Source organism: Scophthalmus maximus, chromosome 19 (assembly GCF_022379125.1).
Source record: "Scophthalmus maximus strain ysfricsl-2021 chromosome 19, ASM2237912v1, whole genome shotgun sequence".
NCBI lineage: Eukaryota > Metazoa > Chordata > Actinopteri > Pleuronectiformes > Scophthalmidae > Scophthalmus > Scophthalmus maximus.
In genome coordinates, this window is record NC_061533.1 from 2,825,058 (window position 1) to 2,848,297 (window position 23,240).

Below are 23,240 nucleotides of genomic sequence, written 5' to 3' on the forward strand. Positions count from 1 at the left end.
CTATAAACCTGCAGGTTTGTGAGGATAGTTGTTCACAAAGGTCACACAAACAAAGCCAAATGCTCATTTTCTTCCTTGGTACCATTCTCCATTTAATACAAAATCAACCTTTCTGAAATTCAATAGCGAAACCTAGACACATACCTCCATGTACAGAACGTTTGGTCTTCAACTGTCACTCATGCTGCGTTCCATTACACCTCGGGAATTCGTTGCCGTAAAATGAAAGTGTAATGACCTTTTCGATGGATGTTTTATTTCGGGTGTCCTGTAAACCAGCAAACCCAATTTAAAAAAAACACAGTTGTATCCAGAAATACGTCACTATCTTAAGGCCACGTCTCGTCCAAAGATTTCAGGTGCTTCTAAACACTGTCTACGTACACACAGAATATATATATATATATATATATATATATATATATATATATATATATATACACACAATATATGTGTGATATCTACAAACTTCCCTCGCCCAGTTTTTAAGCTTCACACAGGAACACGTAGCACAGATTGTACAAATTGTGTATTTTGGATGATGGTGCTTTACAGTATATACAAAGGAACATGGTCCACAAGTCGATTCCCTGGAAACCTTCATTGTTTAAAAAGGGGAAAAAAATACGTCTAGACTTTTGAGGATCTCCTCCGAGTAAATCCTGAAGGTTTTCTGCTTCGCCTCAGAAGTCGAGCCCCCAGCGGAGGGAAGCTCACACCAAGGAGTTCCTGGTGCTTCTTTGCTCAAATTAAAAATGGAGTCTGGGAGACTCGTGTGTTGTGGTTCGACGCCGTCTACGCAGTTTAAAGGGGAATGTCCTCCGCCTGCGTTCGCTCTCCACACGTACTCTTATCTTCTGCCCACACACACACTTCAATTCCTCCGCCGCCATAAACAACCTGCAAACTTTCTAATCACAGAAACTCCCTCAGCTGCTCAGCTGGGAGAAATAAAAGACTTTGCAGCTGCGATGGCAAATTTCCCCCCCGACCAGCCACATCTGCGGCCGTCGTGACGGCTCCGGAGAACAATAAACATTTGGAGGTTTCTGTTCAAAGGTTATTAAATGGGTGCAGATTGATTAAGGAATGTATAAAACCTAATACTGTGAAATAAGATGTGATCCGTTTCGAGACTCGCTCCTTCCAAAGTACTGACGGGACGAAGCGTGAGAAGGACACACACACACACACACACACACACACACACACACACTAATTAAGCTGTAACCTGCAACTTCACCCACTTTGAAACTGCAGCCAAGATAACAGAGCGTTTCTTGGAGACGCTTCACTCTGTTGTTGGCACCGTGTCTTTACAAGAATGTTGTTAACTTGCCACCGTCTCTCTCTTCCTTGATTGAACTGGACAAACATCGGAGCTTTGGACTTGCTGCAGCTGCAACACGCTGTAGCGGGTGGATGTATTGTAATCAATGGCCTGTAGGGGGCGCCACAAACACCAAAAACGTGTACGTCAAAACCCAGTGATTGAAATTTTATAAAAGAATTAGACGTGCATGTTCTGAGGGGCAAGTTCTAACCAAAACCTGAAGTGTCACCCGTTGGTCTTGTGAGCCTCGAGTTTCGCATTTTGACCAGCACCATGTTGTTTATTTTGGAACCAGAGGTGGGAGCTGGGGGTGTGGCCTGACTGAGAGCTCGTCCACTGCGCGCCCACCTAGACCTGCAACCACAAACCGATTAGACGGTACCTTCTGTCACTCACACTGTATCCACGCCCCCAAATACTGTAGTGTACGGTGCTTTGTCGTCTATATGACTCTAAATGAGTCCATGATTTACTAAGGGAACATCCTGCTGTATTGAAGAAGACTTGAACATATTAAGTCCAAGCTTTGCCATTGAAAAGCAAAGTTTCTTTTGTTTTTTAATGAATTCAAGGTCGACACAAGATTGGAACCAGTTACGACGCGGAGCTGCTTCTCGTTACTGAACTCTACAGTGACACATGCAGATGTTTTTCACTGCGTCTGCTTCATTTCACACACAGGTGCCCCAAAACCGTCCAGGGTCATAAATGCAGCAACAACGATTTGATCCCTCACCAGCTTCCCAACCACAAACACTAGCAGCTGTTCGGTTGTAGGTGAGTGTTTATCCATTTCTCTGATGTAACGTCGCCTTTAAAACCCCACTTTTCAAATGAAACTCTTGGTGTCAAGTTGTGAGGACTGGATTGAAAAGGAAATTGGTTTAAAAACCGGAGTGGAGGCTCCTAGAAGTCCATGTCCCACCCAGACAGCTCATCAGGAGGATTGTCCTCATCTGGGGGGTAGCTGTCGAAGTAGCCGTGATCTGTCGGCCCTGTGACCTGTGACAAGAAGAAGACAGGGGAGGAATTACTGAGTTTCAGAGTTTAGTTTAGAACCCAGGAGTAGTGGTAAACCAATGTTGGACACCCAAAATCCAAATTTGACAGATTTTCAAGGTCCAATTCCTTCGTTCAGCTGATATCTTCTGAAAGAACCTTGAGATTCTGATTGTAAAACCAAAAGTGCGTGAACAGGAAAACATGCAGAAGAGCTCAACTGTAGCTGCCTCCTCCAAGGTACAGCAACACTACATGTTAAAGCTCAATACAATCATTAAAGCTCTGTCTGTGCTTTTCTGTCATTTGATTTGCTTTGTGTTAGGACTCGCAAAGACTCCTACTTTTACAAGTTTGGATAGAAATCTCTACTTACATTTCTTTTCAGTGGAGACACTAAAGTCCTCGCCTTCAGTCCTTCCCAGTTGAAACCATTGAACCACCTTTCAGACAAATTACACAGAGAGCATATAAACATGTCTGTGAGTAAAATCTTTTACCTCTTTCTTCCTGGACAGACATTCTGAGACTAGGAACCTTTGTAAAGATTTTCCTTGAGCTTCAAGCCTCTTTTCCAGGGGGTATTTTGAGAAGGAAAAACCCCTATGAGATGAATTGCCTAAGGTCATAAACACATTTAAAAAATAACATATTCTTTATCCCTGTAGACCTTATATTGTCTTCATGAGGGGAAACTTTCCTGATAAGACCTTAGTCTAAGTCTTTTCAATACGTTTTGCAGCCCACTGCTTTTGTACAGTACGTACAGTGATTATCTGATTGCTGAGGTCGTAAACCACTGGCCCGACATTCATAATGTTCAGTTAGCGCTAATTTGCGCAGCTAATCTCCCCATTGAGATCAGCAGGAAAATGAGTCGGTCCCCGCTCACCTGTGCTTCTTGATATCAGTTATTCCATTTTTGAGGTTGCCCAGTCGCTCCGAGGGATTTCGCCTGTAAAATTCACCAGAGTGAGAAATTAGTAAATTACTGTTTTTGGCCCGAAGGCCCTTGGGAGTTAAAATTTTTGTAATATTGCTGCCTAGACATCAATATGTCTGATTTCCATTTAGTTGTTCAGGTAAATTCCAAGTGCTTAGACACTCGAAGTCACTGCCTCCTCTTTATTTAGTTGCATAATTGACTTGGACCACACAGTCAAGCCCCATCTCATGTCAAATTTTTGTCTGTTCTACAATTCGTCGGGGCATCGCCCATCATTGTGATGTGTTCTGAGAAATTCAGAGGCAGCGTACGAGTAGTCAGTGGAGAAGTGAGAAGTGGTGGATTTCAGATTACTGGTTGAACGACGCTCTGCCCGTGTGACGTTGTACCTGCACAGCTTGCGTATGAGGTCCTCGGGCCTCTTGGTTATCTTCTTGGGGAAGTCCATCTTCTCGATGCCTTTCAAGATGAATGTGTACGTCATCATCTGGTCACTCCCTGAGAACGGAGGGCTGTGGGATGGTGGGAAAAAGAGATTTCTTTAAGCCCTGGTGGAAGTTTTCAACAGCATCATATCTGTTCATGTGCAGACTGGGAGCACAGGTGCACTACTGACCTGCCCGTAAGGAGCTCAAACACCAGGATGCCCAGAGACCAGAAGTCCACACTGAAGTTGTGGCCCTTGTTGAGGATGATCTCGGGGGCCACGTATTCCGGGGTCCCACAGAAGGTCCAGGTCTTTTGGCCACATCTGATCTTCTTGGCGAATCCAAAGTCAACCTGGGAAGGCAGAGTTGATCAATTGACCTGTAGGACTTCAGATGCCCATCGGCGTTCTTGAGATCCTCACAACTCGCAGGTGATCGGACTCTTTACGACGAGATTCTAAGACCAATTTTTCAGAAACACAGCCTGGAAATTGTGGTTTGTAGTTACATGTTTTACAGACAGAATATGGTCAAATCACCGCGGCAACACGCTCACCAGTTTGATGTATCCTTCGGTGTCCAGCATGAGGTTCTCAGGCTTCAGGTCTCTGTAGAGGACTCCTTTGCGATGGAGGTAATCGAAAGCTTCCGTGACGCAACCGACGCAGAATCTGGCGGTGGCGTCGTCAAAGCTTCCCCTGCAGATGATTCAAGTCATTATATAGATCCGCCTGAACCCACTGACAGGCAGAGCCTTCATTCATTAGACGGTAACCGAACAATGATACCATTACTTTACGTTATGATGGCACCAGTGGCCTCAGTGAGTGGTTGGTCTCTCCTACCTGTCTCTGAGCAGACTCCAAATCTCTCCACCCAGACAGGCCTCCAGCAGCATGTACACATACTTATCATCCCTGAACGTACGATACAGTCTGGAGAAAGACAAGCAAGTTTTGACCTTCATGTAAACAGAACATTATCCATGATCCTCTATTATTTATTTTTAAACAGTGTTTTCAATTTTCAGGCTGTAGTTAAAACCTAAATTTGTTCCCTAGATGATTATTACAATGTCCTGCAATTGACTATATTATATTTAAAGACATTACTGTGGAAAATTTGTATTAACGTAGTAAATTGTTTTCAATATCTTTGACACGTAAGGCAATGGAAGGGACCTTAACTTTCACCCAACATAGTCTTAAATCACATAGATCACCTAACATGAGTCTCGAAAATAGATTAGGAATATGAAGAGAGAGTAGTTAACACATATGAAAAATGTAAACATACTGTAAATACAGAGGGTATGAAGAGGAGGTCAGAGTGTTTGACAAAGTGAAGAATGGCTTTAATATCTGAGTCTGCGCCACCGCGTACAGTGCAACCGGATCATTACTCTCTCAAAAGGCAAAGAAAAGCTACCGCTGCAATATTTCAAAACAAAATAACTTCATTTTCACAGCAGACGTCTCAATAGTCGCTGCCATCGACCCCGATTCAGAAGATGTAATCTGCTGGAAGGCCTCGACCATGATCTCGTCAAAAGCTAATAAGCTTCCCCAGACTGATGGAGCAGAGCTTAATCATGTAGGATAAAAAAAAAATGGCAACGTGTTTCGAGGCCGAGCAGCAAGACTGACTTGACGACGAAAGGCGAGCGAGCCTCGGCGAGGATCTTCCTCTCCGAGTGGATGTGCTCCTCCTGCCTGTTGTCCACCACGTGCTTCTTCTTGATGACCTTCAGTGCGAAGGTGACGTCTTTGCCCTTCACCTGCACCTGCAGACGGAAATATCATCACCAGGTGAAACCTTCTCAAGTTTTTTTTACCTTTTTCTAAGAGGGGAATTCAAAGCACAGCTGAACGATATTATCATTTTATCAGCTAGGCTAACCTGCTAACTGAGATAAATCAGAATTGCTATATTGAATATTGCGTGTTAATAATGAAAGTGACAATTTTCATGTAGCAGATAGATAGATAGATGGATAGATAGATAGATAGATGGATGGATAGATAGATAGATAGATAGATAGATAGATAGATAGATGGATGGATAGACAGATAGATAGATAGATAGATAGATAGATAGATAGATAGATAGATAGATAGATAGATGGATAGACAGATAGATAGATAGATAGATAGATAGATAGATAGATAGATAGATGGATAGACAGATAGATAGATAGATAGATAGATAGATAGATAGATAGATGGATAGACAGATAGATAGATAGATAGATAGATAGATAGATAGATGGATAGACAGATAGATAGATAGATAGATAGATAGATAGATAGATAGATAGATAGATAGAACGATAAAACGATGGATGGATAGATAGGTATATATATAGATAGATAGATAGATGGATAGACAGATAGATAGATAGATGGATGGATAGATAGATAGATAGATAGATAGAACGATATATAGATAGATAGATAGAAACGATAGATAGATAGATAGATAGATGGATGGATGGATAGGTAGATAGATAGATAGATAGAACGATAGGTAGATGGATAGATAAAGAGATAGATAGATAGTTTAGGGTCTTATACCAGTTCTACTCGTCCGAAGCCGCCGACGCCGAGCGTAGCGATGGCCTCCAGGTGGTCGAAGGGCCTGGAGGGAGGGAACACCGACACCATGTCCTTCAGCTGGACCACGTCAGGCGGCAGCGACTGACTCTGGTGGCGTGACACCGACTTCCTGGTCGGAGACAAGAGACGGAAAGAGGGACGTCGACCACGTGTGATCCGTGGAATTCCAAATTAGGACGCAACCAGATGTGTTTTGTTTCTGGTTTTTACTTTCTCATCGTGCAAAGAACTCTTCAACCATCAAGTCCCTTTCTCCCTCCTGTCCCCAAACGTATCTCCTCCTTCCTACGAACCTCAATAACCCGATTACATCGTACGAGATTATCATTTTTTCCCCACTATATTCTGCCAGCTCCGCTTACAGTGGCAGCTTGTCCTCTTGAACTAAGTTTCATCTGCAGGATGTGGACTGCGTCTACCTGGCGTGTCTCTTCTTGTCGTCGCGGTCGAGCGTTGCCACGTAGCCCTGCAGGTACGTCTGCAGCTCGTTGAAGGTTCCCACTGTCTGATCGAATGTCCTGTAAAAGAAGAAGAGGAAATGCTGCACGTCAACAGTAGAAGAACCACTGGAACGGACCATAGATTTCACGCGATGATCTAGGGAACAAAGACAGACTTGGCATTCGTTGTCCAAACTGCACTCACTCTCTGTCGATGACCAGGCACTCCACCCCGTTCTCGTCGGCGACGATATTGGCTGACCTGACATCATCGCTGGAAGAGACACTCGCACGGATGAATACACACGGCTCTCGCTCCTGCAACTGTTCTGATAATGGTTCCAGGATCAGGAGGGCGAGACACTTAGTCGGTCTTTACCTTATGAGAGCCTTCTCCCCAAAGTATTCCCCCTTGTGCAGCGTGTTGATGATCTGCGGCGCCTTGTGGGCCTCGGTGGTCTGCGTCACCTTCACCTGCGCGACGGCATTTTAAAAAACCCTTTTCACGTCAACATCATTTTTTTTCGCACATGTAGAATTTAAAAACAATCAACACATTCAATTCTAGTGATTGGAACATGATGGGCGAGCGAGCAGCACTTTTCAGGGAAAAGACGGCAGCGGCCTTGATGTTTGTTCAAACTCGTCTGTAATGCGTGAGGCGGTTCGACCCGGTGGAGGTCACACATCCCTGGCGTGGCGTCCTCCAGCCTGGAGAAAGGCCTCGACGACGTCATGTGGCCACGATGGCCCGGGTGTGTTTTAACTAAGTGTCCCGTTTGACCCCGCGTGACCCTTCGCTTTCCTTGTTTTTTCTGGTGGCAGGCCGCTCTCAGAGTTTATTCCCCCTCCGGTCAGGGGGTACAAGAGGGGGGGGGGTTTGGGTAGCGGAGCCATTTCCTGTATTAGCCCCCTTCCTCCCAAAACAACATGTGTCTCTCTCTGGTGTGGTTGGCTTAGTGCTGAGGAGCCGCTGTCTGGCGTTGGCTCCTAATGGCATTTAGAGAGTCCCCGGTGGACGCGGCCCTGCCCCCCCCCCCGACCCCCCGGTGTCAGGTTGCTGACTTATCAGACGGGGCGGGTGGGGTTTGTGAGTCCCACACCTCCCGGACGCACATGCAGCTTGAACCTAACGTATTGTTTTGTTGGAGCGTCGGCCCAAAAAGAAACTGGTTTGTTGTTGAAGGAAAACATTTGCAATTTGCCCAAAAACGAAATATCCAAAGCAGAGTTCCAGATCTCCGTTGAGTTTGCAGATTCACTCGCAGGAGGATACGGACGGTTCTTTGGGAGTCTAGTTGTTGTTTTTCTTATCTCCGCTGCCATTCAACACTGGTGCTGACTGAGGAGAAAAGCCTTCACTGCGAAGACACGAGGCGGCTTCAGGACAACAAAGACGTCAGGCGGCGGCGTCTCCGGCCGAGGCGCCGGGGGATTTAGATCCTGTCTCGCGTCTCCGGCCCAAATGAGCGTTGTCGTCGTTGTTGTCGAGACGGAAAGAAAGCCTCTGAAATCTCTGCAGTGCAGCAGACGGCACCGCGTTGTCCGTGGAATAGAGTTCCCTCTGTGTTCATATTGATTCAATTCTCATTCACATGAAGGCAGCAACACATCTGCTAAGTAGATGATGAAGGTCATGCCCCGTTGAAGAGGGGCTAATTCAATTGTTCGAGGTTTCACGGACGACTTTAGAAACGTCCCGTGAGATAATCAAATATTTATTAACACACACACACGAACTGTCAGCAAGAAATATCATCCACCGTGCTCTCGTGAACCACGAAGGGTGACGTTGGAGAAAGGACGCGTTACCTTCCCCTGTGCGAGGATGTAGAAGGTGCTGCCCTCCTCCCCCTCCCGGATGACGAAGTCGCCCTTGTCATAGTACTCCTGTTAGGACAGAGGGGAGGGGGGAGGGGGGGGGGGGGGTGGCATTAGACGTCGGTCAGAACTGAAGCGTTACATTGATTTAACCATCGACCCGGTCGGGCTGATTCCTGGTAGCCGGCCCCCCTGCGGGAGGAGAGCTGGAGTCAGGCCACCATCGATGTTCCGTCACTCGGAGAGTCTCAGCCTGCTGGTCGGGGGGGGGGGGGGGGGGGGGGGGGGGGGGCTCGTGGGGTTAATGACACATCAGATACCGGTCAATAGAACATGTTGATAATGATGTTTTAAACGTCCGTCGTGGGGCCTTTCATGATCACGCTCAAGGATTCACCGCCTGAAATTTGATGGCGGTCAATGTGCGTGTTTGACACTGGCCCCGGGTGAGCATTTATGAAAAGTGCGTATTCAAAAATGCAGTGAGATGATGAATGTCTTCATCATATCATCATTTGTAAATCGTTTCATCTATAGAGCAGCATCAGACATTTTCACAGAGATGTCGTCCAACTGGTTCTAAAAATCACAAAGTATTAAAAAAGATACACGAGTTTAATAATTCTGGATTCTTTTTCAGGCGTTCAACCAACTAAGCAATTCAGTACTAGTCAAGTCAATTTTTTTCACGTACGAGTTTTACAATTTTAATAATCTCAATATGAGCTAATTAAGTAATAACGCACATAAATTCAGATCAGGAGTCAGACGCCTGCGTCAGACGTGTCCGGCCATTCTGTCCATTACGAGAAATGCACGTCGGCCGATACAAATGGAGAAATCTCCGTCACCATGGCGATAAATGAGGCATCCAGATACAGTGTGCGACTTCCCGATGAGCCCGGACGCGATGAGCAAAGTGGAAGGTGAAGAAACCACATTAGCGCATCACAGCATCCGATCAGCAGACTCTCCTCCGGCTCGCAGCGAAGCCGAGGAGGAGGAGAGTCTGTGTCCCGTGTTCTCGGTCTGACAGGCCTGCGACAGCTTGTACGACGCGACACACCCCGACTGCTTCATGCATCTTTTAAATGAAGAAGAAGGTGAAGTGCAAAGGTCGAAGGTGACCAGGACGAAGACGTTCTGTGGGACGGACGCGTGGACATCCCCCCGGCGGGGACTTTTCCTCGAGCCTCCCGAGCTCGTTCGCGTCCCGTCTTTATTTCCCGCTTCAGGGGGGACGAGTGTTAACGCCCCCGGCCCCTGAGAGCGGAGACGACGAGGCGCCGAGGCCTTTGTTTGGAAAGACCGTCTGGACGACGCAGGGGACTGAGCAGGGGGAGCGACGGCGCTCGAATCGCGTCCCTGTGTTTGTTATACCAGGCTGCCGAGTGTCGGGTCCGGACACTTGGGTCAAGTGTTTCAGGGAAGACACGAGTTTTTTCCGTAAAACAGAAAAGCCTGAGAGCGTAAAAATATGTCAAGTACCTCGACCCCCCAACAATCACACACGTCCTCTTCATCGTCATCATCTGTTAGACAGAGCCACTAGTGTGTGTGTGTGTGTGTGTGTGAGTGTGAGTGTGTGAGTGTGTGAGTGTGTGTGTGTGTGTGTGTGTGTGTGTGTGTGTGTGTGTGTGTGTGTCAAAAATGAGGTACTTTCAGTCCGGCAGCGAGAAGAGAGAGAGGACGACGCCGAGCGTCCTGAATCATACAACTCTTCACCGCCAGTGAACAAAAAGAGTGAGCACGTTGATGGTGTCGTACCAATTCCTCTATCCTGAGCCACGAGCCACATCTGGCTGCATGATGTCTGACAGACCAGAAGTGCCCGGAAGCCTGCATTCTCTGGAATGACCAGCAGAGGGCGACTGCTTCCATAGAAGTCCGCGAGAAAAATGACTCGACTTCTCACTTCATAACGTCAGTAAAACATTTTCCTGAGACAGTTGGTTGGTTGTGTGTATCTACGGGAGGCTGCTGTGTGTGTGTGTGTGTGTGTGTGTGTGTGTGTGTGTGTGTGTGTGTGTGTGTGTTCCTTTTCTCCGAGCTAATGTAATGAAAATATCATTAACTTCGAGTTATTCCCCCGCTCCGCGTCTCCGGGGGCTCGACATTACGAGACGGCGCGTGCCAGGATCACGAGTGTGAATGAAAAGATTAAGAGTTATTTTTATCATATCTTTTATTTTTTCGCCCCCCCCCCCCCTTAATGTTTTCACTTTGAACAGCGCTCTCGTTGTTGTTGGCTATTGAATCTTTCCAGTTCAAATTCCAATCTGCAGATCAGCCTGAGGACCTGAAGGAGAAGGTGCATTAGACCCCCCCATCCACCCCCATCCACCCCCAACACACACACACACACACACACACACACACACACCAAATTCCACGACCCCGCTGTTTGACAAGAAGCTTCAATATTATCTGGCGAGTTCTCGGCGAACATCTGCACCACTATTAGGTTACAGCCCTCCCTCCGGACCCCCCCCCCCCCCCCCCCCCCCCCCCCCCTCCGGACCTCCCCGCCCCCTCCGCCCCCTCTGGACCTCCCGCCCCCTCCGCCCCCTCCGGACCTCCCGCCCCCCCGCCCCCTCTGGACCCTCCGCCCCCTCCGCCCCCCCCCCCCCCCCCCGCCCCCTCCGAACCCCCTCGGCTCCGTTGGAAACAACTGAACAAGGAACTTCCCCGTCGCGGACCAAAGCAGGACGAGCAGCGATCACTTGGAGACGTCCTGGTCCTTCAACGCACGCCCTCCTTTTCTTACACGCTTTGCACGTTCTCGCACCAAACGCCTGTCGCTCGCACGTCTTTTAGAAAAAGATAAACACTTTCTGGGGCCTTGCGCAAATAATTACGGTAACAATATACAGCGCCCGGCGACGACAGGAGTAACAGCGGCGCCCTTCATCAGCGAGGTCGCTTGTGGGCGGAGGCGGCCAGAAGACGCTGACACGCCGTAATGGTACACGGCCAAATGGTAATGATATTTTGACAGCGGCTATCTGCTCCCGAGAGCCGCTGGGCACCACGACGAGAAAGTCAAAGTGTGCCGCCAGTGGAATTAGAGATTTCGACAGAATAACTTACCACCTCCAGGCAGTCCACGATTTTGCTGAGCTTGTCCTCCGGGAGATTGGCCAAGAGCGAAACGCTGACGGAGGAGACGGAACACAGGTGATGAACATCCGTTTCTGCACAGAGACATTTTTCTACGCACTGTTCATTCAAAAGTCAAAATTATATGATCTTGACTTTGACCCAGTTACATTTTTTTCCTTTTATGATAGCACACATATTTAACAATGCTCTTATTCACGTTTGCAGTTTACGATTGATTGATTTTTCCGAGTAGTTGGCGGAAATGATTCAAAGAGAGAGAGAATATTTACATGAATTCATCGGAGCTCTGAAATGAGGAATCTGACCAAACTGAACCTGGTTCCAAAACTGTCGGTCACCAAAAACTTTCATTTTACTATATACACTGAATAAACACTGCGGAAAAGATGCATGTTGACAGATTACTTTAAAAAATATATAGATATATTTTCAAGGTATATATATTTTTGGTTGTATTTGGGTTTTTTTTGTTATGTATAATATTGTTTTTGGTTAAAATATTAAGCCTCAATAAAATGTCTTTGTCAAAAGGGTTCGAAAACAACCTCTTAGAGATTATTGCCAATTTATTTCTTTCAATAATTATATTGACCAATATATTGGTATCGCAATTTTTTTTTACTCCCTAATGTCGACCCCCGAAAATCCAAATGTGTCGGGGTCAAACACTCAGATATTATTGATTCAATGTTTAATTGCTGTATTTTCAAACAATCAGATATTATTGATTTAATGTTTAATTGCTATATTTTCTACCATATCCTAACCCTAACCCCTAACGCAATTGGCTGGTCTATAAAAACAATGTATTGTTCATCAAATCGTCATCCTCGGCCGATTGTGTAGTGAAATCTGTTGTACGTTATCAGTTAACAAGAGTCATAACTGTGCGGTGATGCTGTAGCAGGGGCGTATCTGGGCGCTGACCTTCGCAGGAAGTTGCGGTACTGCTCGTGTCGCGTCTCGGCCGTCCTCCTCATGACGTTCTGGAACACCTCCCGATCCAGAGCCCACGTCCGCACTTTGTTCACCGCTGCAACGGCAACATCACGTTGGTCAGAAGAACGATTTAACGTTCAGCAGATACTACAGGGGGGGGGCACAGAGCCCACAGACTTCATGACCATGAAGGGAACGATGAACCTTTTCTTCTCTCTCCACGTTCTGGTCTCATTGAATCCCTCCGTCGCCACCAGGGAAGGAATGTGTTGCTTTGTTTTGTGAAATGGACGAGAAGCAGGTGAGAAAAACAACAGGGCGATCCGTGTGTGGGCGCTGAGTCACGCGGGGGCCTCTGGCTCCGGGGGCGCGGCGGCGGCGGAGGAGGAGGAGGAGGAGGAGGAGGAGGAGGAGGAAGCGGCCGCGAGAGCCCGGACACGAACCGGTAGCAGAGACAGAGCTGCCCTTCATCCACTTCATCTGTTATCATGTAAAAACTCTCTCAAAGGGACTTGTCAAACTGTCACGGCGTTTCCAGTTCGCCCTTAATACCGAGGTCAACCTCGGTGACCCCCCCCCCCCCCCCGAGGGTCCGCCAGTCAGTTACTTGGTTAAATATACAAACCCCGGGACAAAGAGCGCTCACAGGGTACGTGGTATGCGCTCTCCAAATGCCAAGGAGGTGAGAACCAATGGGAGTGCACGGCGAGCGCTGGATGTGACGCAGGGCCTTTGTAAACACTCCCTCGTCTACTTCGCTCCAACGACCTGCGTCCGAGTCTCCCGCTCTCGCTACCGGATGAATCCTCGGCTTTGAGGAGTCGTCGCGGCGACTCGCGTGGCGGTCGGGGAGGTTCGAGAGTGTGGTGAAAATAAAGGGTAAGGGACAGATTCACCTTTATTATGTGAAGTTTAACAAACGATATTGCTCCTTCTATTACTTAAATGACATCATTAACTTTGTGTGTTTGTCACCGGTAGAACAAGGACCAGAATCCGTCAGTGGCTTCCCGACGTCAATCCTTCGCCATTCTCCCTTTTTAATTCTTAGTTATTGTGCATCCCCATCACACAACTCCTCTCCCTTCAGATGGAAATGTGCCAAATAGAAATTTGAAGGACTGAGTCGACAGTTGTTCTTATGATCGACATGAAAATGGACAAAGAGTTTTTCATGGCCCGGACATGATGGATAACCCGGACCACCCTCTCCTCCTCATTGGGGTCATTTCTCCTGGTTATGTCTAGAAAAGTTCAGGGTTGGAGTAACGTGTGTGTGTGTGTGTGTGTGTGTGTGTGTGTGTGTGTGTGTGTGTGTGTGTGTGTGTGTGTGTGTGTGTGTTTGAGTGTGTGAGTGTGTGTGTGTGTGTGTGTGTGTGTGTGTGTGTGTGTGTGTGTGTGTGTGTGTGTGTGTGTGTGTGAGTGTGTGTGTGTGTGTGTGTGTGTGTGTGTGTGAGTGTGTGTGTGTGTGTGTGTGTGTGTTTGTGTGTGTGTGTGTGTGTGTGTGAGTGTGTGTGTGTGTGTGTGTGTGTGAAAGCGACTCGAGGAAACACAAGTGGAAGTCTTTACCTCTCACCGACGCCGTCCGCGTGCAGTTGTACAGAATCGCTAATTCCCCAAAAGTGGTCCACACAGTTATCGACGTGAGCAGCTTGTTGTGCTGAAACACGTCCAGCTTCCCCTCTGTGAAAAACAACAACAGGGACAATCAATAATAGTTGTTGTTTTTTAGGACACAGAAAGGACACAGAAAGAAATACACCCGCGACAGTCACGTGATGCTACAGACAGAATCCAATGACACTGATTTCATTCAGTTCCGGGCCAGTTGCTGGTTTTACTTCCAACATTTCTTGTAATTAGTATCTACCAGATTATTCTTTTACCTTTTACAAAAAAAACACTCCACTATAATATATATTATTAAAAGAATTAAAAACTATCTCTTTTATATAAGACAAGTAAACAACAACAACAGAAACATCTCCTCCTCCCGACCACCTGCATCCTCCAACAACATTAACAGAACACGTATTTTTGTATCTATTATTATTTATACATATATATTATATTTTATATTATTTTTGTTGTTGTCCTGCTTCGTGTGCGACCCTGGAATTGAATGATTTGCAGCATACATTTTTACTCAAAATTAAAGACTTCATTAAACAAGTTCACAATATTATTATTATTATTATTATTATTATTATCATTATTATTATTATTATTATTATTATTATTATTATCATTAATCGTGCCTTTAAATACCTCAGTAAGAGTTCAGCTGACAAAAGATTATTTTTTGTGATAAATTGTCAAATATTCCCAGTTGCTTTTTCAGATTTTGTTAAATCACAATTACAGTTTGTAATATTCTGGCAGCTGCTTTATAGAAATATAATTTATATAAAACATTTTTACCACCAGCCACACGGGCACAAGACGAACCATGTGGTCGTCTGAAAAACAAATTAGTTGCCTAGTTATTCACGTAAATGAAAAAGTAGATACAGAAGTCAAAGGCTAGAGAGTTGAATACGAGGGTTCTGGTGAACTTCCCTCTGCGTCTGGGTCCAGAATGAACTTCTTCACTCTCCTGCCACGTCCGTCCTGGTGAAGCAGAGCAATTCACACGGTGTCTCACCTGCCAACAAGACGCTGACCAGGCCAAAAACAAGTTAACTTGAAAAAAGCTTGGATTCAATAATCTGTGTGGAACGGAACCAAATCCAAAGGCGGCTCGATGCAGAGATGATTTGATTGGCCGCTGGTCGCGACAGGGCTGCACAATGGACTGAGAGACTGAGCGTCCAGAAATAGTCCTTCTGAAATACCACAGGCCGGTTTGGGAGAGTGTCTCGGATTCTTCTGCTAATTTCAGGTTTTCAACTGTTGATTTCCGACGCTCCGACCTCGCAGTCGGCAAACACGCAAACGCAGACTAAAAATACTCCAGTCTTCAGTTTCAGTTTTTCTCCCTTTCCTGATGGAACTGATACGACCCAGAGGCCCAGAGTTGACAATACATTCAAACTCTCAAAGACTCTTCATACTGTACAGTCGTCTACCATTCACCGCTGGCGTATCGTCAACATCTCCTGGAATTCTAACGATGGCGGAGAACGATGTGACATCTCATGTACGTTCTTTGATTTGACACTTTGAGAGAATTTCAACGCTGCGTTGAAATCATTTTAACTTGAACTAATCAGGTCAGGGTCCGTAGTCGTTGCAGACTCAAGTGAATATCAAAATGAAGAACATATTGGTTTCAGAAGCCACATTTTAAAAAAACTCAAGCTCGAGGTGCCGATGACGCTTCTATTACGATGGTTTTGCCAACCACCGCTGAAGCCAAAGAGGAAGAAGAAGGAAACGGAAATCTACTGTACAACCAATCACGTGGCGTTCTCTTATCGTGTTGTGGCCCAACAACATGGCCGCCGCCTAAGCTCAGAAAAATAATAGAACAACGACCACAAGGAACCAGATTTCATCACAAGTTAATTGAACGCGTTTGCAGTTGGTGGAGAACCAACACTCTCCATCCTCCAGACTCCGCCCACTGATTGGCACTCCGTCCAGGAGTGAAACAACCTGCTCGTGGCTCACCATTGGCCACCCTGTCACGTGATGCTTCTGCTTCCTATTGGACATTTGTGCATCATGTGATGTTTGAATCTAAAGGCGGGTTTTCACCTGCAGCTGGTGATGATCATCAACAAGGGGTTGAACAACGTACCTGCCAGGACGAACAGGTGGTTGCCCGCTTCCCCCTGCGTGACCACGTACTCCCCCTGCTGGTAGGTGCGCTCGTACATGCACTCCACCATGTCCTTGACCTGCTGCAGCTCCAGCCTCCTCAGGTACTGGTTCTTGTTCAGGGCGTCGGTCAGCAGCTTCTTCACGCTGTCGGCAAAGGACGAGGGAGAGTTGGACATTTTACTTCTGACTTTTTTTTTAAAAGGATTATAATGTAGCGCTTGTTTTAAGACTTTCCGACGAGTCATTGGAGAGTAGTACGCAGTGGGCTGATCTAAGAGTGTGTGAAATGTTGTGCAGATTCATTTGGTAGAAACCAACTGGCAACTTTTTATTCGATAAGAAGAAAAATGTTAAATCTTAAAAATGACATTTCCTCCAAAAGGTATTTGGAGAAGCAAATATTTGAGTTTGTGCACATTGTATTTAAGGAGACTGTCTCGGTACCATGTGCCACTGTAGTACTGGACCTTAGCTTGTAGTCGTAGTATTATAGCCACTGTGGTTTTGATACATTACCTATAATTTACTGTTAAACTTCTCCCACTGCTGGTTGCAGATATGTGGACGCCCGCAAGAACAAAAAACCATCAGGAGCTGTCAAAAGTTCACCGTTGTGCATTTGAACAGCTGCGTGGCGAAGGGGGCCGCAAGAAGAAGACCTCGCGACCTTGGGGGAGCAGTAAACCGACGGAAGGTCAGGAGCCCCGGTTGAACGCAAAAAACTATAGATCACGAGATCTCGGGGAGGTGGAGCGCTGGGAGTTCTGTTTATCTGAATTATCACTCTGGGCTTCATGAAACGAGAACAGATGACAATCCCGCTCTTTATTTTTCATCTCTCTCTCTCTCTCTCTCTCTCCTCCCGCCCCGTCGCGTCGTTACTCTGCCAGAGTCCAGTTGTTCTTCAAAGGCGCCGGTCGGCACGAGAGCTCCACACTGCTTCATTTACATGAGTTTTGGTTTTGTAATCCGTTCTGGGCTTATTAGCGACATGTGTTTTAAACATGAGGATTAGACTGAGAGGAGGGGGGGAGGGGGGCAGGGGGCTCATGTTGTACAGGCTGGAGAACACTCAATGACACAAAAGGCAATTTGGCTTTCATGTAAGAAAATACAACAAGACTCTCATTTCATAACCCTCCGTCCGTCCGTCAGACCGAGCTCGTCATGTGTTACATGACTGGGGGAGGGGGGAGGGGTCATGCATTAAAGATGAAGATGGATTAAATCATAATGAATCTTTCTCTACCCCCTCTGAGTCAGATCACAACTGTAAAACACGACTCTGGTGATAACTTGACTTGGGTGCGGTCAAAGTCACCCGGATGTATTTGATCAGCGGCAGTGATAAGAGTCGTTCGGATTCTCCAAGTGCTTAGGAAAGGTGCCTCAATGCTTCCTTTCCTATCTCCCTTAGCATAAGGTACACTGGAGCTTCCTATGCCAAAGGAAAGGGGAAATAGACACTCCGCAATATTAAATAGTCTGAACGTAGATAATTAAATCCGAAGTAGAAGCAGAAGAAGTAGAAGAAGAGTATGAACTCCATTGAGATCAAGGAATAGTGGTTAGGAAAAGACGATAGGAAGGACGCGTCCCAATCCACCCGTTGTGTTCGCCGGCATTTAAGAACAAAAATGGCCGAATGCAGACGAGTGGACACACGAGTCAGACGAGGGAGATGAAGACGAGACGTGGGCAGGGTGTTGAAGGCTGTTTAACATCTGAATCTGTCTTTTCTCCTCCTGTAAAACACTTTCAACGGTATGGTGACTCATCCTGCACTCAGGGGGGAGTTTACCTATTTGTGCTTCCTATCAAAAAATTGTTTCCTTGAATTTTTGCCTCCCTCCCCAACCGGTGCACAGGGACCCTCCTCGCTCCGATTTGTCGGTTTAATCCGCAGGCGTGGGCGAAGTTGATGGTGAGAAGTTCTCGACAGCGGAGAGCGTATCGACATCATGACTTTCAATGTTGACCAGCTAGTTACCTGGCGGCAACTCTCCGTGACGTCACCCATTGGTTTGTCAACGGTCGTTTTGAAGCCTTGAGAATTCTGGCCAGCGCCATCTTGGTTTTTTGAAACCAGGAGTGACCATATTTGGAGGAGCGAGGGGGTGTGGTCGGACGGAGAGCTCGTCCACTGCACGTCCACCTACTCCTGCAACCTGCACCCATTGGACGGTACCAGCTGTCAATCTAGCGGTGGCGTTCACGTGATTTTGGACTGGTGACGTACTGCGGTAACGTAACACTAGAACGGTTTTAGTCTAGTCTTCAGTTTGTCAACGTTGACAACAACAAATCTTCCATTAGTACAAAAGTTTGTCATGGAGTTCCACAAGGTTCTGTGCTGGGACCGATACTCTCCACTTTATATTTGCTTCCTTTAGGTGATATTAAAAGAAAAAACACACACACACATTTCTATTGTTATGCAGATGACACCCAGCTGTACTGAAGTCTGTTTACGGGGGTCTTTAAAGGCAAAAGGTCAAACCAGGGGCTGCGGTTGAGTCATGCTTTTCTAAGGAAGGTTCCTCACTGCATTGCCTCCTCGTTTCCTTTCCTGAAGGATCAGCCAGTGTATCGAAGGGGATAAGATAGGACGTCACTGAAGCACCGTTTTCCTGAGCGTTCAGAGAATTCCACCAGCTCTTATCACACTGAGACCCCAGGGTCATTTCACTCACTTAGGAACCTCCCTAACCTTCCTGTTTTTTCCTTTTTGCACCAAAGTCTTTGCCTCTTGCCTACTTCCCACCTGCCACCCACTCCGGCCCCTGCTTGCATTTAGAAACCTGAGGTTGAGATGGACTGAGCCTGCAGGGATTATGAGCCTTCACCTGCCGTCTCGGTTCCAAAACCTTCCTAAAAGACACAAATCTCACCTGGCGTCCTTCGGTACCCGGGCGTTCTCGAAGGAGAACTTGGGCAGGCCGCTGGAGTCGTAGGTCCTGGACGTGGGCTCGGCCGACACCCCGGCCTTGGCCCCTTTCCTCCTGTTGAGGGTCTCCTTGATGCGGACGCCGAGGTTGGGGCTGCCCTTCCCGCCGCCGGCTCTGATGGAGGGAGCCCGCGACGCCAGGGCGGCTCCGGCTCCGCTCTGACCTTTCATGGCGTCCTGCAGCTTGCCGAGCTGGACGCACTTGCTCTGCAGCTCCTCGCTCAGCTCGGCCAGCGCTCGCGTCTGCTTGGCCAGCTGCTCCTGGAGACCTCTGACCTGCTGCTCTCTGGCGCTGAGCTCCTCGTCCTTCCTCTTGCCGTCCCGCTCCAGCTCGTCCACCCGGGCCCTCAGGGAATCCAGGGACGAGATGCTGAAGCCGCCGTGGGCCCGGCCGTTGGGGGCGGCGGGCGCGGCGGAGCCGTCTGCCTGTTTGTACCGCTTTGACTTCATCGAACCGTTCCCCATGGCAATCACCTGCGGGGAGACGAGGGATTGGATTGGAAATGTCAGTATTTGCTTATTATCGCAGGAGGAGGGAGCACGGAAGAAAGACAGGTTCTGTTTGAGGAAGCCGGGGAGTGAGGTTTCAGATGAAAAGAGCTGACGCTGTGAGGAGATGAGAACCGGAGAGAGCGGATCGGTACATAATGGTCAGAGAGAGTGTCTCTCTCCATTAATTATTCAGAAGGCAGGAAGTATTACATTACCTCGACAGACACTCCCTGATATCTGCTCTCGCCGGCGGAAACGCTGAAATCGGGAGGGAAGCTCATAATAATTATAGTTCATTAATCAAAGAAGTGAGAAACAATTTTGATTCCTCTCAGCACGAATCTCTCTCTCTGCGTACAGTGTGTACAGTGTGTACAGTGTGTACAGTGTGTACAGTGTGTACAGTGTGTACGTGGGGAACAAATGTCAGGGAACAATCCTGTTTTTGTTGTGTGCGGCCAGTCGCCCACTCACAAACACACACACACACACACACACACACACACACACTGTGGACTTCATTCATCACATTCCTGCCGGGATACAGTGAGTTGATCCGAGGCCAGATCGACTCTTCCTCCAACACTTTATTCTGAAAATCCAAATCACTGCTTCATTAACCCTTTTGATTTCAACTCTTCTTTTTCAACAAAAAACATCTCCTCCAGTAACAGATTTTTTTTTGCAAATAGCTGAGGATGTATATTTCATCACAAGACTATTATTGAAATTATATTTTTTACTTATATATATATAAAAACTTGACAGTTCACTAGTCGACCTCTCTCAGGACGATGTCGCACCTGCAGCTGGACGCGACGCCTCCTCCTCGTCCGTCTGTTCGAGTCCGGGCTCGGAGAAAGGACCTGCCGGTGTCGCGCTCTTCACGCGAGAGACGAGAGACGACGTGCAGCCAGAGACGATCCGCTCGCATCCGAGCATCAGTGACAGACACGGTCCTTCTTCCTCCTCCTCCTCCTCCGCACCGGTCGCATCCTCTCCCCCTCCCCCTGTCGTGCTCCCCCTCCTCTTCCTCTTCCTCCCCCTCGCTCTCCTCCACTTCCCTCTCCTCCTCCTCCTCTTCCTCCTCCTCCTCTTCCTCCTCCTCTTCCTCCCCCTCGCTCTCCTCCACTTCCCTCTCCTCCTCCTCCTCTTCCTCCTCCTCTTCTTCCTCTACCTCCCCCTCGCTCTCCTCCACTTCCCTCTCCTCCTTCGCACCGGTCGCATCTTCTTCCCCTCCTCCTCCTCTTCCTCCTCCTCCTCCTCCTGTTCTTCCTCCTCCTCCTCCTCCTCCTCCTCCTCCTCTTCTTCCTCCTCCCCCTCCTCCTCTCCTCTCCCTCCTCCTCCTCCTCTCCTCTTCTTCCTCCTCTTCTTCCTCCTCCCCCTCCTCCTCTCCTCTTCCTCCTCCTCCTCCTCCTCTTCCTCCTCCTCCTCCTCCTCCTCCTCTTACTCCTCCTCCTCTTCCTCCTCCTCCTCCTCCTCCTCGGTCTGCGCTGTGCGCGCTCTCGCGTTGCGCGGCGACCCGGTCCGGGTTATGATTGACAGCTGAGGTCTGAGGCTGTGATGTCAAATCAAATACCTTTTTTAAAATTATTTTTAATAAAATGGAAAATATTTTTTTATTAGGTTTCTGATCCAAACATCAAAAACATTATGATATTAACCCTTTTTATGGAGGCTAATTAAGATTAAGATGTTTTTCAAGCTCGTCCTTAAATAAAAATATTTTACAAAATTAAGAGAAATACAAATTATTTTAAAAAATTCTGTTCAAATACGTTAATTTTAAAGATGTAATGAAAAGAGCAACTTTTTAAGCGACTGAAGCCTAAAACAACTGTGACCAATCCAAAACAGTAACTTCAGAAATCTATAGTTTAACTATTAGTTTGTCAAAAGAAGAATCTCAATAGAAATGTAAATAAAGAGATGAATAAATGAAAAAATATACAGCGAATATAAAGATCTATATGTCTGTGAAAGTCATACTGGTCGTTTCTTTTCAAACTACCTTGATCCTTTGCTTCAAGATAGTTTGCTTGATTTTTCTGTCCAGCTGATGAACCATGTCACCAGTCCTCTCTCTGACTTCATCCTGCGTCACATGATGCATTCACTTTTCTTGTTTCCACGGGGACAAGCCAGACAAGTCCTTCACATCCACAGATGATTTATTGGGTTTCCCACCGCGCGTGTGTCTGAGCGGCCTGGCCCGCAGCAGATTCCATCCACGGTCACATCAGAACAATGTCGTGGCTCGTGGCCAGAGCGGATTCATCTGCAGCATAGAAATAACAATAACTCCACGCAGCTTCCACCGACTCCCAACCTGAACCTGCAGAGACGGAGGCAGATGGACGACGTGAGGACACGTTCTGAACGAGGGAAGAGGGAACCTGAGCGACGGGCCTCCTCCCGTCGGCTGATTTAGGGACGCAGCCACGTGCTCAAGGGCCTTCTGGCAGTAAACACTGTTCAGATTGGAAGAATTGACCCGTGTTGGCTGCAGAGTTCGTCAGGTTTTCAACCCACCAGTCGGAGTTGACTGTGGCGCAGACGTGTGGTCAGAACACATTGATCCGTGGCTGGATTTTGGGGGGAGCAAGGATCGAACCGCCGGCCTTCTGGTTAGCAGACAACCGCCTCTACCTCCTGCGCCACAGCTGGTATGTATGCATGAATATAGGTTGGCGTGTGTCTTTGTATGTATGTAGGTATGAATAAAGGTAAGTATGCATGCATGCAGATATTTATGCATGAATATAGGGAGGTACTGTATATAAGTATATATTTATGTATGTATGTACATATGTGTGCATACATGAATGTAGGTATGATTGTAAGTATGTAGATAGGGTATATATGTATGCATGAATATAGGCAGGCAAGTATGTAGGTAGACATGTGTCCATGTGACTGCATGGATGTTGTTATGTATTTATTTAGGTAGGTATGTACAGTATGTATGTATGTATGAATGTAGATGAGTAGGATATGGTTGTATTTAAGTACGTAGGTATGAACATACACGCGTGTAGGGAGGTATAAAGGTACGTACAGGGAGGTATATAGGTACATACAGGGAGGTATAGAGGTACGTACACCAGTGCATCACACTTTGAACTCTGCAGTTTGTGCTGTCTCACTGTTCTATTACCTCACTTGTCTTGACGGTCTTTGGCCACTTGATGGAGCCAAACGTGTACTTTTATTTCCTGCCTCCATGAAATAACGTTCACCTGCATCAGAAAGAGAAACACAAAGAATAACCACATGACCACTGTCTCCAACAAATATTATAATATATATAATAAACCTTTTTTACTAAAACATACCTCATCAATATATTTCTGATTTAACATAAAGACAGTGTTTTATTTTTCCACTTGGAA

The 23,240-nt window shown here is 47.0% G+C and overlaps 1 protein-coding gene across 1 annotated transcript; it reads right to left on the reverse strand.

Moving 5' to 3' along the window:
* Positions 1-413: 413 nt before the first annotated feature.
* prkg2 (protein kinase cGMP-dependent 2) lies at positions 414-20,830 on the reverse strand. Its single transcript, XM_035639959.2, has 19 exons — positions 20,652-20,830; positions 19,301-19,830; positions 16,387-16,553; positions 14,214-14,327; positions 12,633-12,738; positions 11,673-11,736; positions 8,574-8,651; positions 7,141-7,235; positions 6,967-7,035; positions 6,741-6,839; positions 6,280-6,430; positions 5,353-5,489; positions 4,552-4,641; positions 4,263-4,404; positions 3,895-4,058; positions 3,668-3,790; positions 3,225-3,287; positions 2,709-2,775; positions 414-2,335 (listed from the first exon to the last, which is right to left on the reverse strand). Exons 2-19 carry the CDS (start codon positions 19,819-19,821, stop codon positions 2,240-2,242), a joined length of 2,346 nt encoding a protein of 781 aa, XP_035495852.1. The 5' UTR covers positions 19,822-19,830; positions 20,652-20,830; the 3' UTR covers positions 414-2,239.
* Positions 20,831-23,240: the final 2,410 nt, after the last annotated feature.